This window comes from Ochlerotatus camptorhynchus, unplaced genomic scaffold (genome assembly GCF_037179485.1).
Source record: "Ochlerotatus camptorhynchus isolate MF236.1 unplaced genomic scaffold, CSIRO-AGI_Acam_v1.1 ptg000136l, whole genome shotgun sequence".
Classification (NCBI taxonomy): domain Eukaryota; kingdom Metazoa; phylum Arthropoda; class Insecta; order Diptera; family Culicidae; genus Ochlerotatus; species Ochlerotatus camptorhynchus.
The window spans coordinates 774,177-786,970 of NW_027040626.1; the positions used below are offsets into that span (position 1 = coordinate 774,177).

Here is a 12,794-nt window from a genome sequence, read left to right on the forward strand (position 1 = left end):
CGGCTTTGTTTATTATTTACCACTAACTATAAGGACTTGCGATACCAACACGCCACAAATACACGCTTAAGTTGTGTTTTACACATTGATATGGGGTTGCTGTTGAGCTGGTGCTACTGATGGTTGAAATCAATGACATTTATATAAGGTCTGGACCAACAGGTAGCTTGCTGGTGTTAGAAGCAAAAATGTTGTAAACATTGCTGAACATCTGTGAACAGATAGAAATACGTCACTGCCAACATACTGAGAACAGATAGAAATACGTCACTGCCAACAGCTGTTTCGTGTAAAAAGATAAACAGTGCAATACAATACGAACACCACTAAACATTTGCACATTTCACTAACACCAATAAGCCCTTTGGCCCAGACCTTATATAAACGTCATTGGGTTGAAATGGCATTCGATGAGTAATGCACATGCAGTGCTGGCAAATTTCATGACCGTCATATGAGAATGACAAAACAGGTTCACGAGAAAAAACTGCACAGCAAAAAAGATTGAAATATTCATAAATTGGTCATGCTAATACATCGAAAATTGATGTATAATTACAAAAAGCAGATACAATATTACATCCATTGATGTAAATTTGTTCCCAAATTCTGGGTATGTATCTACATCGTTAAACGTAACATATAACAAGCGATGGAATGAGCTATATGCATCTGATTCTAGATCTGATTCGATGTAGGTACAGGCAATATTCAACAACTTTTTTTTTTCTTTTGCTGTGTTGTACATTGCATCTGTTTGGATGGATAAATTTCGTGTAGCGTGTAGGTAGGGAAATTACGGCTTTGACACTTCATTACCTATTATCGTCAGGGGATGGATGATGTTCTTGAGTGCTAAGTTTTTGTATCATATTCCAGAGCATCGTTTTGCAAAAAACTGAATACTATAAGATTTAATTTTTCCTCCTGCCCATAATAGGTAGTTGAATTGAATAAATTGATTAAAAAATGGTTGCGCGATATAATATAGCACTCATGATTTTCCTCTTTCGAACATGAGCTATTCTTTCGACATTTGTTGTTGCAGTAATTACTGGCGCATTCTTACTGCTCCAAATATTAAGAGGTAATAATAACTGCAACAACAAAACTCGAAAGAACAAACCATATTAAAATAAATAAATAATCCTGCTGGCACAATATCAACAGAGATTTTCCTTGCTTTCAAACCTGAGCTGTTCTTTCGAGTTTTGTATTGTTTTATTGTTGTTTTACATCAACAGGCTGGATGAAGCCCCAATGATGTTAACCTTATCAACTATAGTAAAAAAATACATTCAAGCATAGTCATAACATAAAAAAAACTTTAAAAAACAGTCAGTTACTCCTGCGGGGAAAACAGAAGAAAACTTTGGACGAAGCGCATCACGGGAGAGATGAAAATCGAAAACAGATGCAACTCTGTTGAATTTTCTCTGCAGTCCGCAAATCGCACCGTATGCTCCATAATTTGTGCGACGTAGAGGCAGCCTTAGCATAAGGTTATTACGAAGCGGTCGGGGTTGAACATTCAGGTCAATTTGCCTCAGGATAACCTCGCAATCTGTCCTTCCTTGCAGGATATCGGCCACGGTTAGGGCTCTGCTTGTGTCTCTTCTAGTCCGGAGAAGTTCTAGGTCGATAAGTTGACAACGGCTTTCGTAACTGGGTAATCGACACGGATCATTCCAAGGCAATCTACGCAACGCAAAACGAAGAAAGCTATGTTGAACAGATTCAATTCTCTCGGCACCGTTGTTGTAGTTTGGGTTCCAAACCGCTGAACAATACTCAAGCGTCGATCGAACAAGCGAACAATATCGATTTTAGACAGGAGATATCAGTGAAGTTTTTAGCTATCCTAAAAAAGAACCCTACAGTTCTTGACGCCTTATCAACAACATATGCAATGTGTTGCTTGAATATAAGCTGCGAATCCAAGATCACACCCAAGTCTTTCACCTGATTCACGCGTTCGATTGTCGAGCCAAGCAGGTCATAGCTAAATATTATCGGTTGTTGTTTTCGTGAGAACGTAAAAGCGGAGCATTTGGCTGGGCTCACTACCATTCTGTTTAACCTGCACCAACTAGCGAATACATTCAGCTGACGTTGAAGAAAGTGACAGTCAGCAATGGAGCAGATTCGTAGGATGATTTTGAGGTCATCTGCATATGATAACCAAGGAGCTTCGATGACCAGATGCACGTCGTTGAAGTACAGTATAAAAATTAACGGTCCCATGTGGCTTTCCTGAGGCATACCCGATGTGGCGAAGAAGCTAGCTGATCTGCAATCTCCTATGGCAACCTTTAGTTGCCCGGTAAGATATGATCGAAACCAACTCAGAAGATTACCGCATACACCGAGCCTGCCGAATTGTGCAATCGCAATAGCATGGTTCAACTTGTCGAATGTTGCGCATAGGTTTGAATAAATAACGTCCGTTTTAACCCGATCCGACATGCTTTCGGTTATATACGATGTGAGACACAGCAGATTGGTGGTTGTAGAGCGACCGACAGTAAACCCATGTTGATCAGCACTCAAATACTGCTTGCAATGGGACAGCAACGGTTCCATAATCACTAGCTCGAATAGATTCGAAACGGCACTTAACGATGTAATTCTTCTATAGTTATCCACAGCTCGTTTCCTTCCTTTTGACGTAGGACTACGTCTTTGATTTCTATATGGTGAAAACCGAAAATGGAACATGTAACAAATTAAGAAAGATTTTGAACGTTAATAACTCAGCTGCCCCTGGTCCAATATCATCAATTTTATCACCAATCGATCAGATATATGGCTACGCATCGATAACAATGCTTCCGAATGTTGATTTTCAACAAGAAACTATTGAAAAACTGGTAAATGTCCAGCATTGTCCAAAAGCGTCGAATTAACTAACAAATCCACCAATTACCTACATGCATATGCTGCTTCCCCAGCACAGTCGTCAGAGAGTAGTAAGTAGACGAAACAAGTCGAAGTGGCATTCGCCTCCGATCCTCGGGCGCGTGCGAATAGGAAGGATGGAATTGCGTAATATTTTTCACACTCATCGCCATATTCAGAACCAAACGCAAATTCTTCGAGATAACCACCATCCGTCGTCTGGCTCGCCGTGGTGGTGTCTGACGTATCTCCGGTCTGATTTACGAGGTGTGCTGAAGGTGTTCCTGAAAAATGAGATCCGTGATGCTGTCACCTACACTAAACACACCAAGTGTAAGCGGATGTCATGTCAAGTGGATGTCATCTACGTTTTGAAGTGACAGAGACGCACTCTGTTTGGTTTCGGAGGTTAAATCATCACCAACTTTGGCAACAAAACGGCTCTTTTCAGGGCTGTAAAGAGTAGGAATAGAATTCATCTGCCTGTTTGTCCATATTCAGAACCAACGATCACACAAAATGCTCATGTAATCAAACAGCAGTGGAACAAATTATTTTGATCAACCTTGATCAACTTTGAATCGCCACGGCCGGATATTTTCGATGGAAGAAGCAACAATCTAGCATCTAATTCGACGAAGACGGCAGAAAACATTTGTGAAGCCGAGTTATTTACGAAAGAGATTGTCGATGAAGAGAATCGATTTATTTTCGATGAAGAGAATCGATGCCCCGTAATGTGGGTAGATCACCTTTTCGTGGTACGTTACGGGATGTAAGATCTACCACCGATTCCTAGTCGGGACTACGTGAAGTGGTTAAGACTAGGGTTCTGATGCATGGTCATTATCGGTGTCATACCTCAATTTTGTTGATAAGGAATCCAATTTTGATTGACAAAGGGGCGCGCCTTTGGAGGGTGTTTCAACACTCCGAAGGGTATAAATAGCGGGATCTTTCAATTAGAGTCGGATCCTTGCGATAAATGCAAGAGTGACAACTGTAAAAAAAAAAATCGAATACTTCATCATTTCTCAATAGTGATGGAGTAATACGACATGCACTAAACTAAGGACACGGGATACAGTGGGGGAAATTCGTTTAAACGCAATGTCATTTTTGCGTTTATTTTCAACACAAAAGATCGAGACAAAAAATCAAATATAGTTTGTCATAGCCCATCAGAAGTCTCGTATTTGAGAACACAATTTGATTGGAAGTTCATAATGACTTTTGAAAAAATCCCAAAAAAGGTGATTTTGGGGGGGAAATTCGTTTAAACGCACTTTTAGTTTTATTAATCAAATCGAGTTCACAGTTCAAAAATCAACAATAAACAATAGTTAATACTTCGTTTGCTTTCCGTTTTTCTGAATAGTTTCGAAAATTCTGTTCGGCATTGATTTCACCAGCTTCTGCAGAGTTGTATCAGGTATCAAGCTCCAGGCTTCTCTTACGGCTGACTCAAGTTCACGAACTGTTTTAAACTGCCTTCCGCCTTTGTAAACCTGTCGTGCCAGGATGCCCCACAAGTTCTCGATAGGATTTAGATCCGGACTACGAGCTGGCCAATCCAAAAGACTGATGTCTCGTTCAGAAAACCATTTCAAAGATTGCTTGCTGACATGAATTGCTGCATTATCCTGTTGAAATACGAAATTTTCCGGCATAACGTCTTCAGTAAACGGGATCAAAACATCTTCCAGAAGCTCCAAGTACTTTCCCGAATTCATCCTGGTTGAAATGGTGGCAATAGGGGTCTTTCCATGGATCGAAAAAGCGGCCCAACACATTAGAGTACCACCTCCAAAGTTCCTGCTCAACTTAACCTGCGGAGATTTCCTCAAATCGTGCCAATAATATGCGGTGCAGTCTGGGCCGTCCAAATTGAATTTCTTCTCGTCAGAAAAAATAACATTGTCCCATTCCGTAGTCCAAGACATGTATTTTTTAGCGAAATTCAATCTGGCGCTAATGTGGGCCGGTTGAAGATTGGGTTTTTTGCTTTTTTGGTGTACTTTAAGTGGCCACTTCCATGTAGAATCTGCCGTACACGTCTTAGAAATGGAAAGCCCCATTTCTTGCTTGATTTGCGCAGCAGAGAAGTTTCCAGAGTCTCCCATTTGTATGATTTGGTTTCGGACACGGTTGGTGATCTTCGAATTTCCCTTTGTTTTCTTTTTTACGCCATACGTCTTGCCTTTTTTCAGCAGGTTCCTGATTGCTGCTTCCGATCTGTGGATCACACGTGCAATTTTGCGATTGCTCTCACCGCGACTTTTGAGTTCTCGAACCAGTATTTGCTCCGACTGGCTTAAATACTTTCCTTTACCCATTTTGCCGAAAACAAGCAACAACTACCGCGCAACGCAAATTTAAACTCGTGTTAATGGCGAACGAGGGCTATACAGTGTAAATATGACAGATGCGCAAGATAACAGGAGCATAGGTACGCTCAATGCGGCTTTACGTTAGTGTGCGTTTAAACGAATTTCCCCTCTAAAATCACCTTTATTGGATTTTTTTCAGAGACCACAATGAACTTCCGTTCAAATTGTGTTCTCAAATACGAGACTTCTGATGGGCTATGACAAACTATATTTGATTTTTTGTCTCGATCTTTTGTGTTGAAAATAAACGCAAAAATGACATTGCGTTTAAACGAATTTCCCCCACTGTATACTACAATAGATCAATTTACTGGTCGCAGTAGTGTTAAGTCCCGAACAGAGGAAAAAAAAAAAGAGAATTGATCAATGTAGATAGGACCTATTGAAAAGTGACGCGAGATTTGTTTTCCGTACTGAGCTCCAATGCTACCGACGCCAGGAAGGCAGCTCCCACACCTGGACCCTACCAATCGACCCATCAACTCAACCGGGGACCAACGGCTTTACTTCCCGAAGGAAGGCGTTCAGAGATTTTATGCCTTAGAACATGCCGGTGGCGCCGACTGAGATTGGACCCAGGCCTGCTGGGGTGAGAGGTAATCACGCTAACCATCGGCGCCGATATATTTCAAGGTGATATCATGGCGAATGAGATCGACCCAAATTTGAGCTTAGTTATCTCAGAAATAAGAAATAAAGTGCAGGAACTCAGCGATGAGTAAATTTGCCTCATGTTTTCCCAGGGAAAAATTCCCGAATTTGAGAAAAGTGAAGATTGGATTCACTCAGTCTATTGGTACTACCATAGAGGTAACTCTAAGACTAGTAGGTCCCGAAGAAAATCATTATTATTTTTGGCTCACTCAGTACCAGAACGACGGTCCCAAGCAGTCCCAAGCTATTTCACTCACCCCTGCATGTTCTGCATGAATCCACACACCCCTGATGTTATCTGTCAAACTTTCATAGCGAATCAAAACAAACATAGTGTAGTAATAGAATTTCAACTAGTATAGGGTACGTTAATCGTTTGCTTGGGACCAATAGACTATTCAAGTAGTGAGCCAATTTAAAATCGTTAGTTTCGTATTGATTGTTGGTACTACTCCGAGACTGAATAAAATTTTCGTCAATTTCCTCATTTTCTAGCAGATTTTTTAGGTTTTCCACAGGAAACCATGAGACAAATTTACTCATCGCTGAGTTCCTGCACTTTTGGCGATTATGAGTGAACTAAACTCAAATTTGGGTCGTTCTCATTCGCCGTGTACGCAAAAGTAAAAGAGCCAGTGTCACTATACTTGATAGCAAACTACACGGATAGAAATTTCCTTATACCTTTTGGCAAATTTCTATTGCTGATTATTCATAAAATGTATAAGTCAGTTTATAAGCAGGCGCCTTGCAAAAAGTTAATGAAGATGATGTGTCAAATGAAATGGATAAGTGGTCACACATACCTTTTATGCATTCTTATAGGACCTATGTGATTTGTCTTATGGAATGTATAAGGCTGATGGTTTGGCAAAAATGTATAAGTGAAACACATGAATAAAATAATTGATTTTCGTTTCGTTTACTTATAATGGGAGGAGTTTTTGTAGCTTTTATACCACTTGGTTGCACATCATTCTGCTTTAACCTGAAAAGATATAAAAGAACGCAGCTGTGTAACATTAGCTCATTTTCGCTTCGGACGGCGTGGTGAACAGCAATAGCAGCAGTAGGAAGGTGGTGGCTACTCCACTTCTTCACAACTAACAAGCAAAAATTGGCTGGTCGTGGCAAAGGAGGCGCCAAGCGTCATCGCAAAGTTCTTCGAGATAACCGCCATCGGTCGTCTGGCTCGCCGTGGTGGTGTCAAACGTATCTCCGGTATGATCTACGAGGTGTGCTGAAGGTGTTCCTGGAAAATGAGGTCCGTGATGCTGTCACCTACACTAAACACGCCAAGCGTAAGTGGCCATGGATGTCCTCTTCAATAAAACGGCCCTTTTCAGGGCCATCAAGCTTACATCAGTAAAGAGTTGGAATAGAATTTATCTGTGCTTGTTTGTCCATATTCAGAACCACAAGCCCCCAACGACCACACAAAATGCTCTCCAGAGTTGTAATCGTGTAACCAAACTTGGAAGCAGGGGTGCAAGTGATTTTGATTGATTCTCTTAATCAACTTTCTCTTTGAAAAAAATGACTACAAATTTGGTACGCCTACAATTCAAAAACGGAAAGAGTTGAGATAATAGATAATTGATCAATTAAAAGAACTAAATGCTCTTCACATTTATTCCGTCCACTAGCGGTCCTACGTCAAGCTTCCGTTCGTGCTCCTAGGCACAGACCCTTCTACTTTTTTTGTGGACGGAAAACATGTGCGCAAATTTCCAGCAAGATGGAAATATGCCACTGAAGAGAGACATTCGGAACAGGCGAAGAAGCGGAATTAACAAGCTAGCAATATGTCTCTTCAAAAATACAGATGGAACTCCATCAGGTCCAGGATTGAAGGATGACTTGAGCAAAGTCGCGACCTTAGAAATCATGCATTAACATCAATTTCACCCAGCGTTTGATCATTTGCTGGAACGTTCCTGGCAGCCAGGTTAATATGGTCGTCAGTTAGTATCTCATTAGTGAATACACTGGCAAACTTTTCGGAAAAAAGGTGGCATATATCCTGAACGGTGGCAACAACTACTCCGTTGAATTCCATAGACGATGGGAGGCCGGATGCCCTGCGTTGCTCATTCACGTAGTTCCAAAAGGATTTCGGATGTAGCTAAGTTTGCGTTGGAAACTTGAAAAGCATTCACGACTGACTCGCTGGTACATGTGATTCAGCCTCACATAATGTAGTTTCAGAGGAAGCGTGCGATACTTCGTAAATCTTCTCAATGCTGCTCTCTTGATTGACTTCAACTTACGTAGCTCTCTCATCTGCCAGGGAGGGTGAGACACTTTGTGGTGAGTTCTTTTCGGGACGTGTCTGTCAATGACATATGCCAAGGCATGTGAAAAGGTTTGTCTGGATCTCTAGATGTTCTCCCATACCATGCTAGACAATACATCTATGATGCTACGGTGGTCAGCTTTACGGAAGTCATAAGAAACCGTAGCAGGATAATTGTCGAAATCACGCACGAGTTTTATCCTAAACAGTGACAATTAGAGGAGGGTGATGTGGAACTAGCTTAGTTAGTGCACAAGAAGCCGAGGAAATTAATGGAGCCCTGTCCTGTGTGCTCACGAAGCAGAGGTCCAAACTACGATCATTTTTGTTAACTACATAGTTAATTTGAGAAAGCGTCACTGTGCTGTAGTTGTTGAGAAGGCTAATAACTCCTGCGTGAAATGTAGAGCTATCAGGATCTGGGTACAGGAATCCGCTATGAGATGGACTCCACGAAACGCCTGGCAGATTGAAGTCACCAAAAATGAATATCTCATCAACTGGAGTGGCACTTTCGATAACTGTGAAAACTGACCGACAGTGAGTATCGATGGGTTCATGTCCCGGACTCGATCAGGTGGAATGTACAGAGCGCATGGAAATAGTGTGCGATCACCCAGGCTGTCCAAACCTGCTCCACATAGTTCCATGTTTCGTTCTCGATGGCCTTTGCCTCCAAACCGCCACGGACAGCTACAAGGACACCTCCAACAGTAGATTACGGCTGTTGTTAGGATTCCGATCGCAACGAAAGACCTCGTAGTCAGCACCGAAGGCTTGACTGGAAAGCGTTCGATAATCGCACAGGACAATTACATCGTAGCAACAATCGGATACGGCTAGCGGTACTCTTCAACATCAGAATTCATTCCACCGGCTTTGGTAGAAGATCATGACGTCCTGCTTCCGGCAAGGGATCGAACGACTGCTCTCCCTGGAAATCACAGATACATCAGGCAATAATTGACCATATCAAGTCTCATTGGATACTCGCCATAGTGAGTCGGTTGGAAGACCCCCCGTATTAATTAATAAGCATTTGGTAATCAAGTTAAGTAGATTCGGGGTAGTGTCATAACGTCGTTGACATGTTGTATGATGTTATACCGCCGCCACACCAGTGGGTGCCTGACCATAGGTATGTGTTCACAAGCGGCCCTCCACGCACACGTGTTCGGTTATTAAAAAGTAGGATCGAAAGGATTTTTAGATTACCATGTGTGGACAAACCGGAGCTATTTACCATTATCCAAATGCTTGCGGGGCTTATTGTATGTGAAAGTGACATCGGAATGGACGAGAATTACCAGGCATTCTGAAATGGGTTGGTGGATCTGCGGTCGATACGGATTGCATAGAACATGATATATTTATTCGTAAAACGGCGGTATACGTGCATTATCAAATAATTTAGAGCATAATATAAAAAAAATACTAGAAAGTTAAGAATAGAAACAATTATAAATATAGCAATGGTCCAATTTTGTCAGCCCTTTTTTTGAAAATCTTTGCTCATGTTCTGCGAAACTCTGCGCTTTTCCATTGGCATTATAGCACCAAAGTATACCTTAAACATCCATCTTGAAGATAAATTAGAAATATTTGGAATTACGGTTATACGAAATTATTGCAAGATAATAGTCTGATGCGCGGAGGTGCTGACAAAATCAGACCATTACTGTACTTCAAATATCGAAGACATCCAAACATCTTAAACAAATCTGATAATTTACTCGAAATTTTTACTAGTGCTGAAAGATCGTTGTAAGTAGGTATTCTGAAAACTTTTTTTGCTTTACACTGGCCAAAATAAGGTTTAAGCCTTGCGATGAAAATGCAAACTTTCTGTTGTACGATGGGTGAATATAAACTCTGCTTGAACATGAGGAAAATCAAAGCATTTGGAATCAACCTAATTCCATACAGAGGCGTAGTGAGGAATTACGGTGCCCTTGGTAAATATTGTAAATAACGCCTTTTTCCAAATTGAAAACGTACCAGGTTTTGACGGCGCCGGTGGTTGAGTGGTAAACATGACAACATTTCTTACCCCATATCCCAACTGAAGTCGTTGGAATTTTCTGAGGCGAAAAAACTGTCGCCTCCTTGGCGTAAGTGATTGGCACTTGAGTGGAGGAACAGATACCGACAGAAAATAAGCAAAGAAAAGTACCAATGTTTCAACCAAATCTATTATTATATATAGTACTACAAGACGTCAGCATATTGTAGACGAAAATTTCGTTATTTTCGATATTAATTTAATATGAGAAGCACCACCATAGCTTCTTGGATTAATTTCGGATCAATAAATTACAGCAAAAAATAGAATAACTTACATTTTATTGCCCGTCCTCTTGTTAGTTTATCGGTTGATGTCTTCGGAAGTGATCATCACAGTCTCTTCCTCGCTGCTGCTTGATACTTCAACGTCATTCATCCTAGCCATCGCTTCCTTTGACTTCTTCTTCTTCTTATTTTTCTTCTTTTTGGCAGATTTCTTATCCTGCGGTGCTTCAAGTTCCATTGGATCCTCAGGAATCCATTGATCCTTCTCATTGGTAGCTTTTGGTAGCAAGATAGCCGAATTTTCAGCTATTGGAACTACAGTTTCTTCCGTGTCCATTGGTTCTTCTTCTGCTTGGATGTCGTCTGTATCTCCAATATCTTGTTGTTCCAGCTCTTCTAATTCGTCATCCTGATTTACATCTTCTTCTTCTTCTTCGGCCTCTTCGTCCTGGTCGTTGTTGTCCAACTTGAACCGTTTCAAACGAATTTGCAATCTATCTTGAGCTAGCGCTGTGATTTCGTTAAGCCGGATGCACTCGCTAAATCCTATCGGAATATTTTTCTTGCGTTTCTCTGCATCTTCTTGAATGACATCTTTGATTTTCTGAACAATAGTTTTTGCCCGTTTAGCTGCTTTAGTGGCAGTTCGCAGTAATAGATCTGAGCTTGTTAGGGTAATTCCTCCCAAATGTATGCCACATAATTCACCGTAGGAATTCATCCCAAAAACAATTTTCGCTTCGGCTACTCGTTCCTCCAGGTAAGTTGGATCGGCGACAGCCAACTTACCCTTGTTGAAAATTCCATAGCTGACACAAATAGGAAAATGATTGATACCGATAGGAATCGGATCCCTTTCATACATCGTATGGATAATAACCTCCTCTCCATTAAGACTAACATCAGGACGCTTGAAATGAGCCAGCGCGGTCAGTGCAGCCATTGAAGCACAATCGATGACATTACCTTCATGATTGAGAACGTTTATGTCCACGCGCAGATTCCAAACCTTTTCATCAGCAACCAAACAAAGAGATTCTAGATCCACACAACCAGAATCCTTGATGGCCCGTTCTAAAATCCTATTCAGTTGCACACCAGCATCCGATTGGCGCCCTGATTCGAAGTGAGGAGCAGCCATAGAACCTAGTTCCACGTTGATGAACAGTGTTCCTTCATTTGGACGGGTAGCTCTAGGAGCTACTACCTCGCAGCTGACCTGGGCTAGCACTCGTGTTTCTCCCAAAGATACATGGACGCTGCCCCACTCGGCTCCGAAGTTGATGCGTAGTTTACGAAATTCGTCTAGAGATCGACCGTCAACTCGCTGGAATTCAGAAAATTGGTAATTACAAACCATGTTCTTAATATGTATCAGAATTTGTTTTTACCGTCGATTCCAGCAAGGCTTTTTGCACAAAACCTTTCTCATTATTTGATATCATACGCTCCTTCATGGTGGTTAATAAGTTTGTATGTTTTTGTAAAAAAATATCCAGAAATTAAAACTACTGAACCATCCACCGCATATTTTTGTTTACATTAAATTTTAACACATTGCTCGCACCGCGCGTGGATTTTGACATTAAATGATTTTATTTTCAAATGATGAGGTATCAGCACATTACACCGAGAAAAATACACCTATTGTATGCACGCTAATCTAAAACTCTCCAAATTTGAGTAAAATCCAATCAGATTGGTTAAAACTGAACCTTCCGAAAAATGGGTAAACTATGTTGAGAATGACAAGTTGAAAAATGAACAACGTCGATCACATTCATTTCGATGTCAACTTTTCACTCCCAACACAGTTTTCCCCTTTTTTTGGGTAGGTTCAGTATTTATCGATCTGGGTGGATTCTACCCTAATTTGGGAAGTTTTAAAATAGCGTGAAATGGTGTAACCATCGAGGAATATGGGCCTGCGCATTGCTTAAACGCTATCTGGTTGTGATTTATGGAACTAATTGTTTATACCGAGAGTCCGAGACAACGAAAAAAGCTTACACGCTCGTTCAATTTTACTCAAAAGTAAGTAAAAATCCACTCACTTTCGTTAAAAGTGGAACCACCGACGACCCGACAGGAGCATTTCGTTTGTCCACAATTCGATTTGTCTAACAAGCGATCCGAACTTTCAAACGGTCAATCAGATCTGTCAAGCGAGGTGAGACGCAAACCATGGCAATATAAATTCTACGTGGGTTCGTGTCCTTGCTCATGATATGACGCGGTAGTGTTTCACGTATTTTAAATATGGTGTC

At 41.1% G+C, this 12,794-nt stretch overlaps 1 protein-coding gene across 1 annotated transcript; it reads right to left on the reverse strand.

The window, feature by feature from the left end:
- Positions 1-10,564: 10,564 nt before the first annotated feature.
- Positions 10,565-12,065, reverse strand: Rrp45 (exosome complex component Rrp45). Its single transcript, XM_065220890.1, has 2 exons — positions 11,919-12,065; positions 10,565-11,854 (listed from the first exon to the last, which is right to left on the reverse strand). The coding sequence occupies exons 1-2, from the start codon at positions 11,982-11,984 to the stop codon at positions 10,604-10,606; spliced, it is 1,317 nt and encodes a 438-aa protein (XP_065076962.1). The 5' UTR covers positions 11,985-12,065; the 3' UTR covers positions 10,565-10,603.
- Between the last annotated feature and the right edge of the window lie 729 nt (positions 12,066-12,794).

Bases quoted from the DNA above. Each gene is read 5' to 3' on its own strand.
- Rrp45 (XM_065220890.1), bottom strand. From the start codon at position 11,984: ATGAAGGAGCGTATGATATCAAATAATGAGAAAGGTTTTGTGCAAAAA. The intron at 11,855-11,918 runs GTAAAAACAAAT...TCTGAATTCCAG, and splicing joins AAGCCTTGCTGGAATCGACG to CGAGTTGACGGTCGATCTCT.